At 33.8% G+C, this 24,217-nt stretch overlaps 2 protein-coding genes and 1 pseudogene across 2 annotated transcripts; 2 read left to right on the top strand and 1 right to left on the bottom strand.

Moving 5' to 3' along the window:
* The first annotated feature begins 9,388 nt into the window (after window positions 1-9,388).
* Window positions 9,389-12,390, top strand: LOC107945347 (probable LRR receptor-like serine/threonine-protein kinase At4g37250). Its single transcript, XM_016879307.2, has 2 exons — window positions 9,389-11,414; window positions 11,643-12,390. Exons 1-2 carry the CDS (start codon window positions 9,851-9,853, stop codon window positions 12,311-12,313), a joined length of 2,235 nt encoding a protein of 744 aa, XP_016734796.1. The 5' UTR covers window positions 9,389-9,850; the 3' UTR covers window positions 12,314-12,390.
* Window positions 12,391-15,001: 2,611 nt separating this feature from the next.
* Window positions 15,002-17,121, top strand: LOC107947444 (microtubule-associated protein RP/EB family member 1C-like; annotated as a pseudogene).
* A 4,440-nt stretch (window positions 17,122-21,561) lies between these two features.
* Window positions 21,562-23,418, bottom strand: LOC107945348 (cyclin-D3-3). The gene is made up of 4 exons (XM_016879310.2): window positions 22,721-23,418; window positions 22,427-22,628; window positions 22,152-22,282; window positions 21,562-22,043 (listed from the first exon to the last, which is right to left on the bottom strand). Exons 1-4 carry the CDS (start codon window positions 23,207-23,209, stop codon window positions 21,762-21,764), a joined length of 1,104 nt encoding a protein of 367 aa, XP_016734799.1. The 5' UTR covers window positions 23,210-23,418; the 3' UTR covers window positions 21,562-21,761.
* Between the last annotated feature and the right edge of the window lie 799 nt (window positions 23,419-24,217).

Genomic DNA, 24,217 nt, shown 5'->3' with positions numbered 1-24,217 from the left:
GAAGTTTCGTTCATCTTGAATCAAAGAGTTATATTTGTTCAATGAAGGTGTTTATGGTTCATTTAAGGTTAAAAGGAAACAATTGGTAAGGTATTTCGGCTAAGAAAGAAAGAAAACAAATATTAAAGGTATGCAATTTTCGGTTTAAGGTGAAATGGAAAGAAAAGCTTAAAAAACAAGAATGAACCAACACTAAGGACAAATGTTGACCCGAATCTTATATGTCTTTAAGGTGGATGAAAACGGATGTAAAAGGACCTCGACCCACTATCTATCAAAGATAGGAACCTCGGTATCAAATGAACGCCACACTTTGGGTGAAAGTGATAAGTTCGGGATGCAAAGAACAAAGGTTGACACCACTAACTAGTAGATAAGCCAACTAAGTCTTTGGACGAAATTGAGAGAAGAATTCCTCACAAAATACTTAATTCAATAATCAAAATGGCAAAAAGTCCCTTTACAAGAAATTCAGCAACTATTTATAGCTTGAGTGACTAGTAGCCGAATAGACAAGTTCAAGACTTAATATCTAAGCAAACATTGAAATAAATTCAGCTTAAATCCATGTATATTGGCCAATGTAGATTCGGCTGAATGGTGACCAAAATTAAAGCTTCCAAATTGATCAAATGAATTTCGGAGATTCATGTAGCAGCCAAGTTCACCTAATGAGTTTAATTGACTCATTCATTAGGCAACTCTTGATGAAAAATGACCAGCATTAAAAGAGAACTTGAGCAGCCTTTTTGGGGTGTGAATGGATGGTTTTGAAGAGTCCCCATAGTGTGAACATGGCTGAACCGAACAGCCATGGTGTGAACAGCCTTTATGCTCCCTTGAGAAGAGAATCGGCCAAGCTTGGAGGGATGAACAACTTGGACACTTTGGCCGAATAGTTGCCTTGAAAAAAACACTAAAATTAATCAACTTTAATGCATTAAACCAGTTGCACATGCACCTTCACATTCATTGAATCTACATGCATGAATCTGCCCAATGTATCTTCAAATTCGGGTGCACCTACATAACACAAATGAACTTAATTAAAAACATAATGTGAACATCCTAATTAACATTGTGACAACTTGAATATTAATAAACATGACACATAAATTCGGCTGGACAGATTTAATGCATGTATAAATTTAGACAAACTAAATAAAATCAAGACATCTTTAATTTAACTAGATCAAGACAAATTAATTAACTCAACTTATTAATGCCGAAAATAATAAGACACATTAAATGACTTAAAGACACAATTAACACCTAGTTAAATTAGTTAATTAGCTTAAACTAAATTAACTAAAATTTATTCCAGCAAAATAAAAATGCAAAACTAAAGAAAACTAAAATGAGTTTATTGAGCTAGTTCGAGCTCATTGAGCTTGTAAAGAGCTGAAAACGAGCTAAATGAAGCTCCACAAAATAAAATTGAGCTATATCCAGCTTGCAAACACGACGAGCCTCGCTTGTAGGCTGAAACAATAGCCGTTCCCGGGGGCGGGTCATATCATTATCACTACCCTCTTGACCCTTAACAGCGTAAACAAGGGCAAGTTGTCTAGCCTCTATTAGGTTTATACCTGTTGTGGCATTATTGTTGTTCATATCCTAACCTCGACCCCCCGGAGGTAGTTGTGTTGGCCTTTGGTTTTGGGCCTGATTTTGGACTAGAGTTTAGGTTTAGCTCACTCATCAAGGACAATTTCTCATTAGGTGTTCCATTGACCCACATACCAAACAAGCATCTTTCTTCTTCCAACATTCACCCGGGTGGTGCCTTCCACAGTAATCACAAGCGGGTTTATCTTCCTTAGGGTTCACTACAGTCTCTTTTTGTTGAGGCGTATCCTATCTGGCCAGCTTGACAGGATTGGTGTTCACACCAAAAATATCAAATCTCTTTTAACCATGTTTTTACTTTTCTCCTATAGAGCACAATTTGTTTGTTTTATCTCCTCCATTATTTTGGCCTTTTCAACTAAGTTTTCAAACACCCTCTTCTGGTGTGAAGCAACCTGCATCTTAATTTTGTTTTGCAACCCATTCTCGAACTGTACACTTTTTTTCTTGTTTAGTAGTTATCATTCCTTATGCATACTGGCTGAGCCTTAGAAACTCAGCCTCATATTTCGCCACCGACTTATCCCCTTGCTTTAACTCAATAAATTTGAGCCTGCGGGCTTCCGCATACCTCGTTCCCACAAAATTTTTTTGGGAAGCTCCTAGAAAATAATCCCACATGATCCACTCGGCCTGTGTACCTCTTACCACAGCCTACCACAACTGTACGCTTCCTCCTTAGGTAAGGACATTATACCCTTCAGTTTCTGCTTTGAAATGCAGCCTAAGTCCTCCGAAATTCTTTTAGTTGACACCAACCAATATTCAACCATAGTGCAAGTCATCTTGGAAATTCACCTAAATGTTTCATCCCCGATCGACCGAAGTCTCTCTACAATGGTTTCGCAGCTCCCCGATCCGCCTCGGGCTCTAGCAGTTCGTTCCAACACCCTCAGCATTGCCTAAGTTACGACATCATCGCCATCTTCCTAGTCATTTTCGTAGAATTTACCACCATTTGCAGTGGAGTTTTCAATATTATCATCCTCGTAAATTGGATCCTCACCCTAAACAATGAGTGACTCAACAAGTGCAGCCCTACGAGATCTACCCCTACCATGTCTACCTTGAGTATTCATTCTAAAAGGGATAGTCTAGGTAGTTCTAACTTTATCTACAGTTTATTCAAAATTTCAAACATTTATATATCATAAATAGGAAAACTACAACAAAACTGACACTGGAGTCTCAAGTTTATTTTCCTACAAAAAGTCAATTTTTAAAAGATTCCTATGGCATGGTTTTTCCTAAAATATCCTTCTTAATATTATGACTTACCAAATTTCCACAGTCTAAATTTTTAAAAACCTGGCTCTGATATTACTAAATGTAAACTCCCCAACCTAGCTAAACGGTAGACCTAAATTCGGGAGATTACATTAACCATTGAAGTGGTTCGATCTTATATAAAGAATTCCCCCAAAAAAAGTATGATGTCCTAGAACTTAAAAGAAAAACAAATTATTTGAGTTTGTTTATTCGAACTTATTAACTAGTTCATTTTCATCACGGAACTAATTGATTGTCTTCCACTACACTAAATGAACCTTTTCTTGTAGGAAAGACTATCCGATATTTTCTTTCTATTTACATATAATTAAAAGAAAAATTACTATTAATATAATAAAATATTCTTTTTTTTCAAAATCAAAAATCAATTTTCCTTTTAAAACTCATGTTTATCTGAGTGATTTACAATTTATATTCTAGTTTAACTTATTAAAGATAACAGCAAAATTAAAATGTAAGTCCTTTTAATAAACTAATTCGGTTTAACCACATATTAACAAATAATAACTTAAATTTTATAATCTATACTGAATGAGATGTATCTAACAATTAAATTAAAACTAAATCCCAAACCACGGTTCATAATAAAAGAAAACAGAAAATAAGTCTACCTCCTAAGGAATTAAAAATAATAACATTAACAAAAATAAAGATAAAACAAAAGCCGAGACCCTCCGAGTGTCGTGCCTGCATCCTAGCCTGAAGGATTATTTGTAAAGATGGAAATTAGAGAGTATGAGCTATAGAAGCTCAATGTGAGTCCCTTTACAATAAACCAAATCATTCAATAATAAATAACATCATACATCATTATCAAGAATAACAATCGGTTATAAATATCTATCAATTTCAAATACGATAATTCGATGTTGCTACTTTAGTCAAGCAATAATAATATCCTCACACATAGACAACAAACGAAATCAATTTTAGAGTTACTCCTTTTATTCACAAAAGTTATATGCATATAAATCAGTTCCACTGTTTCATTAAGTAAATTCAATCAAGTCTGCATAAATTTTACAATATGCCATACAAAAATTAGTTTAAAAATCAGTTGTCCTACCCCCAACCATTAGCACTCGAAAAGTTGGGAGTTCTCCAGAACTCCCTCCACTATCACTCCACTTTGTGGACTTAATACCACATTCGAATTCGAGTAATTACAAGTAAAAGTTTTCGGTTACTACGGAAACACGACTATCTCACAGATAAGAGCTGTTAGAGGGACCGTGAGAGCACAGTGAAAACATCGCAATTAGGATCTGCTTTAACTGTGGGTACACAACGAGACCATCGTAGATGGAATCTGTCGTAATTGTTAATACACAGTGAACAATTAAATGTAGATAATGACGGATTACCTACACGAGAATTTTGATTAACAAAATGCAAGGATTAATGACGGATTTCAAGGTTTAGTGGGTTTTCGACAAGATTGTAAAATATTCATAACGGATGAAAAATCTAACAAGAATAATAATTTTCTAGAATTGATAAGATCTAGCTATTAGGAAACAAGAAAAGCTTACTAATCTTGATAGAAATTTAGAAATTGATGGCGTGAAACTCAATGATTGATGATAAATGATTCGATTTGGACTTGATTGCAAAGTTAAGATTCAAGAACTAAATTTCCAACAACAACTTTGAGAGAATTTTGTAAAAAAAGGTTTGTAGAGAAAGTTGAGAATAAATAGGGAGAATGGGGGTTTCAATTTGGGTTAGAATCAAATAGCAAATCCTAATTGTGCTAGGAAGTGTTTTATTAGTTGGACTTTGGAAAAGAAATAAGGGTTGTTTGGCAATTAACCTTTTTTGGCTGAAATTAAGGAAAAAATTAAAGAAAAAGGAAGTGAAACCAATGTGACTTAAACCTAAGATCAAGGGAATAGAAAGGATGAAACTTGGCCATTGGGTTAATACCCATTCTTATGGTTATATTTTACCTGCCATGGGACCACATTGGTCATTGGATGTATTATATCACTGGCGTGGACTCATACCTTATAACCATTCCTTTCGCATTACCACTTCTATTTCACTTATCATTGTAATCTGACGGGGGTGTCTTTATCTATTTGTTTTCATGTTGGAGTCCACCCATTCTATACGCCGAAAAGGGTTTTTCAATGAACACTACTTCACCAATAGTACTTCTTTATATTATGTGCCTTATATATACATTCTTACCAGCACTCATTGATTCGCTATACTTACCTTTCTTCAGAGTGATTCATAAGTTTTGTTCTTTTATAATATCCTATACATTGTACATACCAGAGTTTGCCATGAGTTTCTTTCTTTTCGTTCAAAGTTTGTCAAACCAGGGCATCACTGGCGCAATAACCAGGACTTCGTCGGGCGGGATGTTACAGACCAAGCCAGACATCGCCAAGTCCACGCGAATGGCGTCATAGCCGTAACATGTGTATAAAGGGGCACTCTTAGAGGCTACATCTTGCGTGTTCAAATAGGTGTATTTCCATTGAAATTTAGTTTTCAAGTCACTGTTAATATTTGTGCATGTTTAGTAAGGCAAAATGATTGTAAGTGCCTTAATACTTGTATAACAGAAATTTTATTTGAAGTTTAAATTTTGAAATATGTCGTTATCTAAGAGATTAATAGAATGGTATAGTAATTATGGATTAAATGTGGAATTCTTTTTTAAGTTCGTAAATAAATCAAGTTATAAAGTTTGCTAAGTAAAACAATTCAATTGTGACATTTGGTACCCGGGCTCGGTGATTGGGTCGGTTATAGGGTGTTATAGCTTAGTTCTAATAGCACCCATGAAAAGAGTACACAGACTCGTGGTGATAATAGTGTCCCTGGATACTAAGCACCGATTGATGTTTAAATCATTGTGTGAGATGTGTTCAATTAACTTTAACATGTTTTAACTAAGCGAAATTTCAATCGTAAGACACCTTCATTTATGCAAATTGATTTCCAAGATTATCAAAATCTAAAATGTTTTGAAAATGGGAGGAGATTGTTGGAACATTTTCAAATATTTATACTGTTCCAATAACTATAAATAAAAGGGTGTAATTAATCAAAAGTTATATCTTTTGGTTATTGATTAATTTTCTTACAAAGATTTATAATTATTCAAGCAATATTACTTGAAAATTTATGTTTATTTGAGAGATATTAATTGAATAATTATGTGATTATTCAGAAAATATACCTATTGAAAGTTATGTATATATGAAGAAACATAGAATTCCTAAATATAGGAGTGATATTTCATTTAGAAAACATACCAAAAATTCTCAAAATTCTTTCTGTCATTCCTCCATCTTCTACTATTCTTAGATTGTTCAATAAAGAATTACCGCATAAATTCTTTATAAAAAATTAATTTTCTTGTTATACTCTACTTAGTGCTTAGTGGATTTTTTTCGTCAGTGCAAAACATAAATAGTCATCAGGTTTTATTGTATCATCGAGGTTCATTTGCTTGAAACTCATTTGCACACTAAGTATATGTAAGGGCGAATAGAACCTTAAAGATAGTGTATTGATACACGCCTTGGAGTCTTGTCCTATTGCTTCGTTTTTCTATTCGAGTTATTGTTAGTGTTCCATTCGTGTGTTCGAGATTTTCCTCACTAAAGTTCTGCATTAATAATTTCTAGTTTTTGTAAAGCTTAAAATATGCTCCAAGTCCATGTACCCTTTATACATTTGGAATTTAACTCTCTACTTTTGTTTTTAGGAATTTAATCCCTCGATTTTTCAAATTTCAAATTTTAGATCAAATTGTTAGCACAGGCAAAATTCTTCTATTAAATTCATTGGTGTGACCATTTGCAATAAAAAAAACTCATTTAGTAACCATGTTACAAAAGAATGGCGTTGTAATAAACATGAATTTAAGAGAAATATTTTAACAATATTAACAATTAAACTTGTATTTTTAAATTCAAAAAATAAAATGACTAAATTCTTTAAAATAAAAACAAGAGAAATAAATTTGAAATCTATAAAAAAAAGTAAGAATTTAATAACATATTTTAATTTAAAACTTTTTTTGGTAGATTATGAATCCAAGTTAATTTGTAGTTAGATAGAGGCAGGCTGTCAAACAAATGTAATTTTGTTTGTTTGTTTTTCCTTTTTACGGTAGGTCCGAAATTGTAATGAAAGTGCGAGAAGATAAGAAAGGTAGGGGTTGACATGACCCGCACTTACACAAGCACAACAATAGCAAGTACTAGTTGGATTGCATATTTCTCGTCGGAAAGCTTTTAATATAGGGACAATGGCAATAACTTCTTGGTTTGTTGTACTCTGGCATGACCATCTGAGTGTGTAGAAGTTTCGTGGGTTCTTTGTATCTGCTGACTGAACAGCCACATCTTGAATTATTTTTACAAAGAAATATCAAACAAATATAGATAGAGTTTGAATTTCAATATCAACGATTACAGTTTTACTGTGTTTGTTGAGTAATGTACGTGAAAAAATTTGCTGGGAACTTTCATAAACAGGGACAAGATGGAAGTGATAGTGTAGGAGTAGGAGACATGATGCCCAATTACTGCAAAATGTTAATCCTGTAGCTGATGTTAGTTACCATGCAAGTTATCCACTTTCAACTTTTCAAAAGTTTATTTTCGTCCTCAAAATAAAATAATAACCCAGCCATGGGCCAATCTCTTTTTTGCCATTAAAGCCTCTTTAGACCTTTTCCATCCATTTTCTTTATTATAATATTATACCGATACTAACCGATAAATCTATAATATATATTGCACTTTTTTTATTAGAGATAATAATGTTAAGAGGGGTATCAACAAATCTCCCAAATAGTTAGTTATGGTCCTAAAAGAAGATACATTGATTATATGTATAATAATTTTGGTAAAAACACTTTTCTAGTCCCTCTCAACTTTTTTATATTTAGTTATTGGTCTGTTTCAAAAAATTTGAAGTAATAAATGATCAATTACAGATAATTAATCACGACGCTAATACTTTTCATTAATTTGTGATAATTTTGATTTGTATAATAACAAAATTAATCCCTCAATGTTTATATATTTTATGTAAATGTTGATAGAATATATAAATGTTGCAAGCTAAATTTATTAAATAAAGAAAAGATTAAGAGAATGAGTAAATTTTTAGAGTTAAATTTATTTACATCAATAAAAAAATATGTACAGTTAACAAAAAATATTAATATTATGATTAATTACTCTTAATTGCTTACTTTTAACTTGACATAAATTAAATTACTTTGACTAATTTACTTAATTTGAGAGATAATTATAAATTTGTTTATGGAATTTCAAGTAAATGAAGCACACCAAACAAGGCAGGCAGAAAAAATATTTTATGTATTCTCCTGTGTTTTTTAATAGCCTTAATTATATTATAGCAATGTAGGTAAAGCTGCCACAAACAATTAAAAAGAAGATGAAATAAATCAAACCCCAGGTGTGAACAAAATTACAAGTTTAGATCTTAAGATTCTGCAAAGATGGAGTGGGCATTTGCTGAGAGACGAAGAAGAATCCAAAAGCTTTCCCCCATTGTCTTCAAACTCAAATCTGCCAATAAATTAAAAAAATGGGAAATCTAGGACCCATAGCTGGAATCTTACAAAATGTTGAGAAGAAATTAGCTATGGACAGCCTGATCAACTTGTATGCTGCCAAAACCAGGACTATTTGGACAGGCATATACCTGATTGATTATAGGTCGAAAAGTGTTTTTTTTTTTTACAGAATAGTTTTAAATTTGGAGCTTCATTGTTTTCTTGAAAGCACTGAACCGAGTGTTGGTCGCTCATGGTTAGGGGCCCTGTTGAAATCACTTTCCTGAGGGAGGAATTTTCATGTTTTAAGGATATATAGGCTATAGGAGATGTAAATGTATGATTTTATTTAAGGATGATGGCAGATGGTCAAATTTTTGAAAAGGGTGGAGCAATGAATGAAGACCTAAAATTCTAATAAAACCATTAATGACGCTCTGGAGGATGATTTTAGGGTCCCCTTCACAATTATGTTGCCCCTACATCAATGTTTTTTTGATTCATTTTCCCTCCCAAATTTTCTTTCCCTGCCACCCCCCAAGTTGATTTTGATAGGAAATGCACACAGTATGTTTCTTACACACAATCATCTAAATTTGACGAAACATATAAAATTATTGATGTATGACCGATCGAGATTTGAGGAATATATGCTCATTCTCTTGTCTTTGTAACCCCCTTCTTTTTTCTTTTTGAAAGAATCCCACCTTCGCAGTTTACTTTTATAGACATGATAATTCAAGTTTACATTAATAATTTCTATTAGATAAATTTTAACATATTTACCTAGAGAAATATTTGGTACAATCTACAAATTAATTTTTTCATAAAAAGTACACAATATTCACCCTTAAATCATATTAATTTTCTACTAATAAATATTCTCCCATTAAATTAATTTAAATATTTCCCAAAAAAGAAGAAAAAAGAAAAGAGTTTGATTAAAGTCAATTCAAGAGAGAACAGTGCAACCTTTTCATCTTGACATGGATGTCTTGTAGCAAAGATGCTATTCTAAAATTCTCATCTTGTAGCCTATAGGCTATAGCTTTACTTGATTTATTTATTTCTAAAACCAACTGTGAGATCATCAGCAAATAATCATTTCGATCAAACCTTAAAAAACCATATATTTTGCATATATATATGCAGATAGCTGCCAATCCAGAACATTTTTGGCTATATGAGACAAGTTTGTTTTTATTGAGCTGTGTATATATATTTTACTTTTTAGCTAACTTTCATCACATGGCCTCTCTGCAACTTCATTAACATAAATGATAAATCTCAGTTAGTTCCTTTCTCTCTCGTCTCCTTCCTCCCTTCTCTCTTTGTGTCTACTTTCACACAAGAAATGTGTGATCAGTTTGACAAATCATGAGTTCCTCCTCCAGTCTTAAACTCCATTTATGGTGGAGAATTCTTCTTGTGGTTGAGTTTCTTGTGGTTCAAGCTTTGGGGTTAAACACAGATGGGATTCTCTTGCTATCTTTCAGGTATTTGATTCTTAGTGATCCTCTAAATGTGTTACAAAGCTGGAACTCCGCCGACCAGAAGCCTTGTTCTTGGAATGGAGTAACTTGTGGAGCAGTAAGCAACTCAATTAAAGGCGACCTTCGAGTTACAGGCTTGTCTCTTCCCAATTCTCAGCTTCTTGGTGCAATTCCATCCGATCTGGGCTTACTTCAACACCTTCAGAATCTTGATCTTTCCAACAATTCTCTCAATGGGTCTCTCCCTGTTTCCTTATTCAATTCGACCCAGATTCGGTTTCTTGATTTGTCGAACAATTTGATTTCCGGTGGAATACCAGAAACCATTGGAACTCTGCAAAACCTTCAATTCCTTAACCTTTCCGATAATGGATTGACGGGGGCTTTACCTGCAACTCTTACTACTATCCAGAATCTAACAGTTGTTTCTCTGAAGAACAATTACTTTTCAGGGAATCTCCCAACTAGCTTCCAATCTGTTCAAGTTTTAGATCTCTCTTCCAATCTTGTTGAGGGTTCCTTGCCACCAAACTTCGGAGGCAGCAACCTCAACTACTTGAATTTTTCTTACAACAGACTTTCCGGGAAAATTCCACCAGAATTCGCCGAGAAAATCCCTAGTAACGCAACCATTGATCTTTCCTTCAACAATCTTACAGGAGAAGTTCCGGATTCCGTCGTTTTCAAGAACCAAGATTCCAAATCTTTTTCCGGGAATCCTCATCTATGTGGCGAAGCAACAGAGCGTGATTGTCCAAGTCCTTCACCAAGTTATCCTCCAGCAATGGCTGCCATCCCCAAGAAAACGGATCCCGGAGCTAAAACATCACGGCGAAGCAAGCTTAAACCAGGAACAATAGTGGGAATTATAGTCGGTGATATAGCTGGAGTTGGATTAGTAATTATGGTATTCCTTTTCGTCTATAAAATAAAGAGAAAAAACAGAGTACTGGAGACCACACTGAAGCAAGAAGCTAATACAGCATCCCCATCGTCAGAATCAAAAGTGTTTGCGATATGGGCATGTTTGATAAAGAGAGGAAAGTACGAAGAAGAATCCGACAGTACTGAAGAGGAAGATGATGATGATGATGATGATCAAGGGCAGCAAGGGCAAGAAGATGACAAGAAAGGGACGTTGGTGACCGTCGATGGGGAAAAGAAACTTGACCTGGATACGTTACTTAAAGCGTCGGCATACATATTAGGTGCCACCGGGTCTAACATACTGTACAAGGCGGTGCTTGAAGATGGGACCTCCTTGGCGGTTCGACGGATTGGTGAGAACAGTGTGGATCGGTTCAGGGATTTCGAGACCCAGGTTCGAATAATTTCTAAACTGGTGCACCCCAATCTGGTCAGGATTCGTGGGTTCTACTGGGGAGTTGATGAAAAGCTTATCATCAACGATTTTGTACCAAATGGCAGCCTCGCCAACGCTCGTTACAGTGAGTCCTTTTTACCTTTTCAATTTTTCACATTTTCAAGGTTAAATTTATAAAAATTATGTATGTGATATGCTCCTGTCAACGCTGAAGAAGTGAAGTCATGGCGGTGGAGTAGGTTTAACTAAAAGGTTGTCGTTTAATGCATGAGAAAGTCAAACATCGATTGAATATGAAAAGGACGCATCTTCATGCGTTTACATTTGTTAAGTATTGGCTTTTCTGTTTCAGGAAAAGTTGGCTCTTCACCTTGTCATCTTCCCTGGGAGGCTCGGCTAAAAATTGCTAAAGGTGTGGCCCGTGGGCTAGCATATCTCCACGAGAAGAAACATGTGCATGCCAATTTGAAGCCCAGCAATATCCTCTTAGACTCTAACATGGAACCCAAGATTGGAGATTTCGGTCTGGAAAGGCTAGTAACAGGTGATACAAGCTCTAAAGTGGGAATGTCAGCCGTAAATTTTGGTAGCAAGAGGTCGACAGCATCAAGGGATAGCCTCCAAGATGTAGTGGGACCTAGCCCCAGTCCAAGTCCAAGCCCGAGCTCATTTGGTGTATCGCCGTACCACGCCCCGGAGTCACTTCGGAGCCTCAAGCCCAACCCCAAGTGGGACGTATACGCATTTGGGGTGATTTTGCTTGAGCTTCTAACCGGGAAAGTTATAATTGTGGATGAGTTGGGGCAGGGAAATGGGGTGGTGGTTGAGGACCAGAACAAGGCATTGAGGATGGCTGATGCGGCTATTCGTGGGGATTTAGAAGGCAAAGAGGATGCATTGCTGGCTTGTTTCAAGTTAGGGTACAATTGTGCATCTCCAATCCCACAAAAGAGACCCACCATGAAAGAAGCCTTACAAATTCTTGACAAAATCCCGTCTTCTTCCCACTATTATGGATACTGATAAACCCATTTGAGAACATTCAGACTACCTTGCTAGTAAAAATTGTATGTAATGATTGACTTACAGGTTTTCTTTTATTTTCTCCTTTTCCTTTTTTGTTTATACTTTTGTTTAGCTGGAAAATGCATAGCATCGTGCGTTGGATGAACTTTTTTAAATTACAAGTTACAAATATAAATAATATAAATCTGAATAATTACCACATAAAATTTAATTATTTCAAATACAATCAAATTAATAATCAAAACACAAACTAAAATAATTTAGATATAGTGCACGCATGGAATAATTTAAACCAAAATAAAATCTGGATGGAAAAACCCACATATAGTGTATATAAGCTAAGAATCTTACCATTAAGTCAAAGCATGACATTAATATTTAATCAATAGACATAATATGTACATTCACAAAATATATAAAACTTGTATATAAATATAGTTATATTCGCTATATCAAGTGCTTGATGTTGTTAGTTAAGTGGCACAAATTTAGTCATGAAATTTACCAAAAACTTTTCACTTTTTTAAAAAAAAATTAATCAAATAATTGTATGTGTTGAATATTGAGGTAAATGTTTTGATGTGGCTATCAAAATTTCAACAGAAGTGACTATTATCACTAACACTACGATAAATCTTGTTATTTGTTATATATGAAGTTATCAATTTTTAAAACATAATCTTGGGGCTTTAAAGTTGAAATTTTTTATATTAAATAAATATTTTTTTGAAAGAAAAATTTATTAATTCATTTAATGAATAGGACCATACGATTTAGGAAAAAAATAGCAAACACTCATAGTAGACAGTGAAAGACAAGCTCCACAACATAACAAGGGCTTTAGTCTCAACATAAATAGAATATTATGACACGTTGACAATTAGCTCTGTCACAACACAAGCACAACATATTTAAAGTGATTGCATGCACTTAATACGATAAGGAAACTAGCCTCGAATGGTCCAAAGCGGCAAGCAAAAATCGGCAAAAGAATAAAGCATCCACCAAGCTAGAAAGGACGGTGACAAAACCATCCCTAAAATCACTTGCATAAGCAAGACTACATGAATAAGCAAGACTAAAAAAACGAGCTACAAGAACAGGCAAAAACTTTTAAAAGTGAAGACTTATTAAACAATGAAAAAACAAACAAAAAACATATAAAACTTAAGACAACACGAGTCCAAATCAACTCGTGAAATCATTTATTATTGTAAAATACTCTCAAAACAAAAAGAAATTAAGAAATTGACAAAGAGCCACCCACTTTCCAAGAGAAATTAAGAAATTGACAAAGAGCCACCCACTTTTCAACGATGATAGGCACTATCATCTTTCCATCACAACTTGTGAAAAACAGTAAAGATACTAACAAAATAGTTCTACAAACTGAAAAGAGAGAAGACAGATGAAATGAATGAAAAGAAAAGAGAAAGAGAGGGTTAATGAGAGGAAGAAAATGACGAGCGGTAGCTTACTTGCAGGTTAACACTAACATTGGACAAAACAAAAAATAAGAAGAAAAATGCTTGAAAAAAATAGTTTTTAAAATTTCAAGTTAAATGTATTATTATATTGAATAAATACTTAGATAATTTTTTATATATAATTTGAATTCAATGATTATAAAATTAAACAAATACAAAGTTATGGAAAATGTGTAAAAAGTAAATCAATTCGTTATGTTTTATATTCTAACTCTAAATTGTTTTAAATGAAACATGTTGAAATTTTATTATTTCCGCTCCTCTTTTAATATTGTAATAATAAAAAAGGGGTAAATTACACTTATGGTCACTTTTGTTTACTTCAGGTTACGTTTTAGTCACTTATGTTTGAAATATTACGTTTCAGTCACTTATGTTATCGTGTTGTAACATTTTAGTCATTGAGCCATTAATTGTCGTTAACGGTATAACGGTAAGCTAATGTGGCGCATTAAATCATCATTTCAAACAAAAAAATTAGGTTAAATTATACAATTGGTCCTCATATTTTTTTTCATTTTGAGCAATTTAATTTTTTCTTTTATGTTCTTTTAACTTTCTTTTTTTTCATTATTTTCCATTCTCTTCTGCTTCTCCCTCTATTTTCCTACATTCTCCATTTCTTTCAACATATCAGGAAGTTGAATTGGCAGTGAAGAAAAAAGCATGGTATGGGTTTATGGGTTTTGGTTATAGGCAATGATTGTTTTCAACTTCCTACTTATTTCTTCACTGCCAATTCGGCTTCTTGATATGTTAAAAGAAATGAAGAATGTAAGAAAATAGAGGGAGAAACATAAGATAATGGAAAATAAAGAAAAAAAATTAAAGAACATAAAAAAATTAAATTGCTCAAAATGAAAAAATATGGGGATCGATTGTATAATTTATCCTAAAAATTTTTGTTTAAAATGATGATTTAACGTGCCACGTCAACTTACCGTTACACTGTTAGTGACAATTAATAGCTCAGTGACTAAAATGTTACAACACGATAATATAAGTGACAAAAGCGTAACATTTCAAACATAAATGACTAAAATATAACTTAAGGTAAACAAAAGTGACCATGGATGTAGTTTACCCTAAACAAAATTTTAACCAGCTGCAATAAGTTTAGGCTTGAGCGGGAGCCATTCATAAAAGACCGGTTTCTCCGGTTCTTGTCTAAGCCGGCTAAAAGCTAGCCCGCGGTTATTGAAATGAAAGAGATCCCGCTCCTCATTTTAAAAACCTTTCAAACATAAAATAGTCGCTAGAAAGAGGCTTGATTTTGAGAAGAAGAAAAAGAAAGCAAATGGCAACGAACATTGGAATGATGGATCTGAAATTCTTGCTTGGATCAACTCCACTCTCCATCTCAATCTCTCCAAAGTCGAAGAGGTTTTATTTTGTTCTATGAATATGTATTTCTGGTCCGGCGTGGCGGTTCATTGCCAACTGATGGATGCGGTTCACCCGGGGATGGTGCCGATGCATAGAGTCAACTTCGACGCCAAAAATGAATACGATATGATCCAAAATTACAATGACCTCCAAGACTTGTTTAACAAACTCAAAATCACCAAGGTTTTAATTTCAATCTTGTCGATATGTTCTCTCTCTCTCTCTCTCTCTCTCTCTCTCTCTCTCTCTCTCTCTCTCTCTCTCTCTCTCTCTCTCTTCTTTTTTGCTTTGGTTGTTTTGAACTTTGACTTTGGGGATTTTAGCATATCGAAGTGAGCAAGCTGGTGAAAGGCAGGCAGCTTGATAATTGGAGTTCATGCAATGGATGAAAATATATTGTGATTCGGTCAATGGAGGCGGTCTTCATCGGTAAATTTCTTTCACACCCTAAATTTTCTTTTCAATCATCAATTTATTTTAGTTATTTTACTTCCTTTCTGGGTTTTATTGTTCTTCTTGTGAACGGGTATTAAATTGTTACAATAATTGGCCTTCTCAAATCTGTTTTCTACTTTACTGTTTCCGTCGTGTTGTCTGTTTCAAAGATTGCACAGCAGTTTGTCACATTTTACACTTCCAATATGGTTGAATTTAATCCCCTGGAAATTGGTAATGACATTTGGGATACGTTCATAATTTATAATTGAATTTTCATGCAATTGGTAGTAGTATTATATATATTACTGTTAGTGAATGGTTTCTCTATCTAGTGTTTTTCTCCTTAAAAGCTTACATTTTCCAAGTAGCTCAGTAAATCATGAATTAAAGGATCTATGAATGATTTTTTTCTATTGCCATATTTAGTTACAATCCAGTGGAAAGGAGAGAGGCTTCTAAAGGAGGAAAGGAAGCAGGCTACAAGAAATCAGCACCGCAGCAATCCACAACCAAAGGGTTCAACTGCGGCTCCTAGGCCTCCATGAATCAGCAATGGCTGCTTACGAAGAACAGGTATTTGGGAATTCTACAAATGAACTGATAGTAATTAGTATGTTATGGACCAAATCTATGTCAGGAAAGACCATTAATTTGGGTTCCTTTTGATAAGCTGAACTATCAATCACAACAATTCATAGCATAGTATTATCGGTTTAAGAATATAACAATATCTCTTCTCCTGCACAATGTAGATCACTGAATTGAAGCTGTCAGTGGATAGTCTATAGAAAGAGAGGGATTTCTACTTTTCAAAGTTGAGAGACACTGAGATTCTCTGCCAGACTCCTAAAATTGAAGACTCGCCGGTATTTTCTCCTTTGACTTCCAGATTTAGAATAGAAAAGAATGTTGTTCAAAGGGTTGTTAGAATCCATTGTTTTAGTGCCTTACAACATGTTATTGCAGATTGTTGCAGCTATCAAAAGGATCTTATATGCTACAGATGAAGATGATGGGGCAGAGGCCTTGAGTCCAATTGAAGAAAAAGCAATTTTAGAAACCCAGAACAGGAAAAAACATCTTGAACATCGATGTCGATGCTGCTGGAAGTACCACTTACTAAGGCAAAGGCTCTCTGATGTTTCTGATGTCCACTGCAGTGGGTCACCTCTTTTGAGTTACTGATCAGAGCAACAACTAAGTATAAGCCGTTTAATGATCTGCTTGACATTACAGTTTTGTCTAGTTCCCTTGCCATATCAATATCTCTGGTTGTGTCTATTGTTTCAATTGTAATCCAACCAGTAGCGTTCAGAACAGGGACATAATATAGTCATCAGTTGCACTTGTTGGCAATGTGTGTTCATATGCGTGAGTCAAATATTATTGACTTTATCCTTCAATTTTACATATTTTTTTTGTTAAATTTTAAATGACAGAGATGTGGATCAATCTTTTCTTTGAGAACCATTTAGAAGTTTCCTTCTTGGACTATGTTAGCCAGACTCTATTCTCAATTTTATCGTTCCTTCTGTCCGAATGTGTTGAACATTGATGTTTGGCATGAATATTTCAAGGGAAAATGAAGATTCCGATTAACATAAGAGAGTGACATGTGTTTGGCGTAGACTTGATGTTAGGGCCTTTAGTTTGTCTTAAAAATGGTGTTGGAGACCAAACATCTCATCAGCCATGTGTCAAAATAGACAGTAAAATAAGGGACTAATTATAGCATCAAATATATATTGTCAATCACTTGTTAAAATGAAAACGCAAAATCTAAATGAAGACCATGAGATTCAATATGGATAACGGACCCAAGAAGGTGAAGTTAGAGAGTGAGACCCAAAATGCAAAAGGTGAAGTTGAAAGCTATTATTCATCAGCAGGGAAAGGACAGGAGATAAAGAATGCGCAGTTAATTCACCAAGATTCACAAAACATCCCTAAGACCAGCGGCGGTGTCCTCACTGCAGCAGCCGCCGGTGTGGCCTTAACCCTGGAATCTGCAAAAGAAGCAATATCTCAAAAGTAATGGAACAACGATCCATATAGAAATGACCTTACCTACTCCTTTTATTTTTTCATTTGGAGACTAACTAGATATGAAAACTTGCATGTTCTGTCTTGTAATGTACATTGTGCGCTTAATTTTCGTCAAACAAACAATTAACATCCATTTTTTATTTGTCATTGCTAACAAATGCCTTGACTACTTCTGAAATCACTGATAAACCTGGTTTGCACTCACTTCGCAGCCATTAAATAGGCTACGTCTTCAATATCTGGCCAAGGACTTGGGAAAGGCTTTGATTTGTTATCCACCAACGTCTCTAGTTATGTTACTCGAGCTTACTGTCGAATTAGGGTATGTGTTCAATATGTATCTTTTCTTTTTTAAGGTTTTCTTGGAAATTTTATCCTTGAAACCCTTGCTTTAAGAAAAAAGATTGGAGAAACAATGGGCGGAAACATTTAACTAAAATTTCATTATCCATTAGATTTTGAACCACTTATATGATCAAGAAACTGCTATATTCAACAAGGCTTAGAACAAACTATTAACTATGTAGGGCAGGGCTTTGCTAAGCCCATCTTTAATTTTGTCCGATACAAATAATGGTGAAACAAGTTATTGAAGTGGGTCTAAATCCATCCCAAATGCGTTTGGACAAGAGATTTCAATAAACTTGAGGCTTAAAATATCATTGTGGAGAAATTTCGAACAAGATTTGATTGGAAGCTGAAGACGAAATCATTGAAGCCACAGCAAGTAACTCATAAATTCCTACCAAACTAAGCAAAACATGTTTGTTGTGTTTGAAATTATGGCAATGGTTGTACAATTTGTCTGTTTTCTTTAAAGAGAATTCAGTGTGTTGAGCTGCCACATTTATAGAACAAAGCTCTGCTTGTTTACAACAATATCTTAAAATAAAAAACTATTAAAACAGTTGGTTTATTTTGTGCTAAAACTGAAGGGTCAAACTATGAAAGTGAAATCTCAATTGTTTTGTGGACAGTGGGTTTTGTTTTGAAGCGCATAGATGAGGCTTCCTTGATGAGACCTTTCTGCCACTCCCTTTTTTGCAGTTTTGTACACTTAAAACATGTTCAATGATTTATGGAAAAGGGAATACCTTCTGGCAATCCTTAACTTCGTCTATGTATGTCATTTTATTCAAATTATTAAATGAGTCAGAATTTTAAATATCAAAACCAACAGGTGATTTTTTTTTAATTTAGATTTTACTCGGGATCAAATCAATTGATTTTTTAATTTAGGTTTTACATGGGAACAAATAACGTTTTTAATGCCTTTATTCTTTTTTAATCTTAATTTTTTTTTGTGTTATATCCCAATTTTTTACAGTTTTTTTGGAAGTCACTTGAAAAAGGTTATTCTTTTTCTTATTTTAATATCTCACGTAGCTTACTCAATGGGTTATAAAAGGTTAAAAATGATTTTTTTTAAATTTTTAGAGTTAGGACTAAATTGACAGATTTTATAAATATTGAGGGCAAAATTTATTGAATTTTTTAGAATTAGAACTAAAATGACATTTTGTAAACATTGAGGGCTAAATTTGTTAATTTTTTTTATATATTTAGGATCAAATTGATAGAACGTGTAAACATTAGAGGGTTAATTTTATTATTAAACCAATAAAAAAGCCCGCGTCAGCTAAATGGTGACTAAAATATTTAATTTTAAAAAGTTTAGTAACTAAATCAAAAAATTAATAGTTGGGTGACCAAAATATAACAAAAAGCATAATTGATTGATCATTTTTATAGTTTACCCATAAAAAACAATTTTCAAGATTGATTTAATGTTTCAAGTCAACGTTTCATAGATAAAATTTAACAAAAGGATTATTTTATCCTTTTCAAAATATATAAAGACTAATTTACCTTTTTTTTTATTAGAGAAACCGAAAACTAATTTACCTTTTTTTTTATTAGAGAAACCGAAAAGTAATCCACTCCTAATAGCTTCCCTTGTACGTTTACCTAAACCAACATGTTTCTACCAAAAAAAAGAAAAGAAAAGAATAATTTGCCTTCTTTATCATGGGAAGGGATGCAGTTTTCCTTCCCTCTTCTTTTTGCTTTTCCTTCATTCCATTATTATCAAACCACGCCAAGACAAATTAGTTAGTATAAAGGATAAAAAAATGGATTTTCCTTTATATTTCTTTATTTATTTGTTCATTCTTCTTTCTATCATCAATCAAGATATCAATTTAGGAGTAAGAATTGCGGATAGTTGAATTCAAATTCTCTTGAAGACGACTGCAAAAACTAATTGAAATTTCAAGTTTTGCTTAAACACATGGCATCTAAATGCACTTCCCAACGATGAGTTACTGTATGAGAAACCTGATGAGATGGACATGGGAAGTTTTTCTCATTGCCTCTTAACCTACTAACCATGATGTAGTTCAATCATAAGACAAAAATCAACATGATAATTTTTGGAAGGACTTATAGCATACACCAGGGGCTATTAATGTTGAAGGAAAATGACATCTCCTCAAGCAAAGTATAAGCAGAACTTGAAGATGGTGATAAATGGAGGACTGTCGAAAAAGAAGGAAAAAAAAAAAACTTGAAAGCAAAGGGAAAATGGTAAAGCAAATGAAGGACCACAAGCACAAAAGACATCCTGAAAATTGAAAAGCCTTACACATCTATTGATTGCCAAATCTCTACTTTCTTCATCCACAAGCTTTTCGTGTTTGCTTGGTTTGAAATACAAAAACCTATTCTCATTGTGACCTTCCTTGCATTCTATGTCTACTCGGACTCCATGTCCGACAAATATTTAGACCCATGGATATAAGGATGTGACTTTCCAAATACGTGGAAAAACTTTTAATAAATGAACAAAATTGTGTCGGACACTCAAACCTTAATCCAAATACTGTAAATGCAAGTCAAAATGAAAACCAGAAAACAAACAGTTAATTCCTCCCAGCCTAGCTATTTGATGCTTGCCAAAACTTTCTTTTAATTATATGCGACATGACCGACACTTATGAAACTTGGGAAATCATCAAATGTAATTAGAATATGATGATTTAGCAGTAACCACTGTGCATAAACGAATTTGCTTATAGTAAGGGAATCATGCATGATTTGGCACTGCAAACATCTCTAGGTCTAGGATATTAGAACAGATTTACTAAAATCATCATTAGTGCATTCGAAGTTCTTCACCAATAAATCCCTATACCTTTTTTAACTTTTATAGATTAGCTGTTTCTTCAATATTTGATATTGGCAAATCCAAGAATATACAACCACAAACTTCAAAATAACAAACTAAGAAAGTTACTCAAATGAAAAGGTCCCAAGACATGCAAACAAGGAAAAAAGCAGTCATGATAGATAATAATGCCACAGATGACAGCTATTACTTTTTTCCAGTAAAAGGATATCAAAACCATTAAGAATAAAGATGGTTATGGACTTAAAAAGATTAAATCTTTCGCAGAGCATAACATAACTTGTCATAATGGCTAATGCCATATTTAAGGTTGATGGTGGGAATTTGGCTGTTGTTAGGGACTTTTGCCGTTCTGTTTGACCTTGTTGAAAGAACTCTCTGACCCCTGATTTTTATATAGTAAAACTAAGGGGGACCAAAATCCCAGATCCCAAATTTCCAATTGATCATTATTTCTTTTTCCTCTATCTCGTTTTTATAAAACAGTCATTCATCAATCTACCCCGGGAGAGCACAAAAGTTACAAAGCAGTTTGACTTGGGTTGTCTAACTTGATCTTTGTTCTACTTTCACCTAAATTCTGAGATAAATTACTAAAATTAATGTAGATGCATGCAGATAAACATATGTTCTTTCACAGCTATACATTAGAAGAATCAGAAACCATAGCATATTGAGGCAACCATAGACAGACTCCCAACTGACCTCCAAAGATGAATCAAAATGGAATTTAGCAGATATTAGTACATCTCCGATCCATGTTAGAAAATTTGGCCATAAAAGGCAACAAATAAGTTATGAAACACATCAATTGCACATTAAAGAACAATTACTACTGATTTGCAGATGAGGAAAATCTAATAACATGCTTAACAGTACTAGTTATTATGACAAAGAAAGATTAACGAGGGCTACTAAGCACATCCACAAACATACGGTTTAGTGAAGGTAGCCGCATCTGCTGGTCTTGAGCTCTACTCCTTTTGAACAGTGGCTGAGGTGACGATGAGACCAAAGATGTCACAGCCCACGAATCATCTGAGCTATCACAGCTAAATGATGCATCAATGACACCATTAGGGCTGCTTGGTATTGATTTATACTTCCTTTTGTGGCCTTGGTTTCCTTTGTACCGGCTTTCCAATAACTCTGAGATGAGCTTGTAGCAGGCATTTACTTTATCCTATTGAAACAAAATCTGAATTAACTAATGGACAATCAAGTCAATCGTAGTCTTAAGTAAACTAATATCATTTTAGAATAGTTAACCCCCAAGTAATCGTGTACAGACCTCACATGCCTTGAGTACAGCAATAAGCTGTTTCTGATATTCAAGATAATGGCATGGTTCAACCTCTTTTATAACATGCAGCATTGTTGCAACAGCTAAGATAGAAGGAGTGTAAGTCACGAACCTTGAATCTGGATCAAAATTGGATTGGAAACCTAAGATTAGAACTCAAATAAATGGCCAAACAACAAATATGCACATTTCCTTCTTATTAGAAGGAACCTGAGCTTTTTTATTAGCAATGGAAACAAAAGCTGTTTTGATTACTCACTCACCAGTAATGAGGAAGAGAAGCAAATGCTCACACCTACGAAGGAAATCCCAATGCAAATGGGTCCTCAACCCAAGCCTCCTTGTAATATGATCAAAGAAAGATATTGGTGTCACAGGATTCATCCTCCATTGCAGGGTTGACAACACCAAAAGCTCCATTCTTTGTATGGTCTTTGAATCAAACACATACCTTGCTTCCTCCACCTAAAGAAAAATAAATAAATCAACTCTAATAAGTCGATAACAAGTTCAGAAACACAACTTGGACTACAATGTTGTTTGCATTAGACACATACTTGGAGGTCTAAAAGAAGTGGCACTTGAGTTTCCTCAACCTTGGTAGCCAAAGATAAACAAGCCACGATAGTTAATTGTGCCATCCATGGCTTGTCTTCTTGGAATTTAAAGCTTAAAATGAACCTATCAAAGTAATTAACAGCAAGAACCATGGTCAAGGCATTGAACCCATAGTGTGCCTTAACCTTGAAAACCCAATCCAAAGCTTCTTTACGAGCTAAAACTAAAGACTCATCTGGACAAACATCAACGTAACCATGATGGGTTTGTTTCTCTTTAGACATTAAAGAGATTAACTCATCGTCTTCCCAGAACAAATCATGTTCGTTAAGAAATAAAGGTACAAAATTCTCCTTTTCAGCAGGAATTTCACTTCCATTTTCTTCAAAACTATAAACTCCTAAATCTTCTTCTTCACATAACAGGCCATCATGATTCATCAATGGAGGGCTTTGAATCTGCTGAGTCCCTTCTGCTTGCAGAGCCATAGCTTTCAAAGAAGAGGAAAAGGAATTCTCCTTTCATTATAATAATAATACCATAAAAAACACAACAAATCTCAATCTCATTTTTCACTCTTTCATCTGTAAGTAAGACCGTAAGAGGAAGATGAAGAGAAAACAATTAAAAAACAAAAACAAAAACACAAGAGAGATGAAGTTAGAAAGACAAAAGAGAGCTGAAGTGAAAGGTTTTATTCACAGTTTGACCCTTTTTATCCTCTTCTATGTTTTTACCATATTCAAAAAAAAAATATCCATTTTCTTTAATTCCTTTACATAATAACAATAGGGCTTAAATGTTAAAAAGTTTTAAAATAATAAAAAAAATCAATTAAATTTCTTGCAATATGTTAACTCTATATTTGTACATCGCCCCGAGCGAGATGACCCAACCGAAGGTCTACCTGAAAAATGAGAAGATTTGGATAAAAATATAAGTACGGAAAATGGGCTTAAACAAAGAAATAAGACCTGTTTAGAAAATGAGTTGGATCTCAGGTAAAGCCTTTTTTGCTCGAGCCCAACTCGGCTCAAATTTGCAAAACCCTTTTGTTGATATTTTCTTGTCATATTCTCACTATTTTACTACCATTTTACTATTATATTGCTACTATTTTGTTGTTATTATTTAGATATTGTATAACTCTTATTTTATTGTTAATTTCGTTACTATTTTATAGGCATTTGCTTGTTAAATTGCACCTATCTTAGTGTTATTTAAGTATACATATTTTTTAAATTTATTTTTAAGTTGTTGGAATTTATTTTAATATTTTTAGTATTTTTGATATATTATATATATTTTTTAAAATTATATAAAAAATTAATACGGGAGAACCAGGCCGAGCCCGAGTTTTAATATTTTTATCCGAACTAAACTTGGATAAATTTTTTAACAAAAATTATTACTCATTTTTGTTTTTCCTCACACATTATCCATAATCATACATCATTCTATCAATATTAACTTGTTTCACATCACCTCTCTCGTTA

This window comes from Gossypium hirsutum, chromosome D12 (assembly GCF_007990345.1).
Source record: "Gossypium hirsutum isolate 1008001.06 chromosome D12, Gossypium_hirsutum_v2.1, whole genome shotgun sequence".
Classification (NCBI taxonomy): Eukaryota; Viridiplantae; Streptophyta; class Magnoliopsida; order Malvales; family Malvaceae; genus Gossypium; species Gossypium hirsutum.
This window is presented reverse-complemented; position numbering and strand designations above follow the sequence as displayed.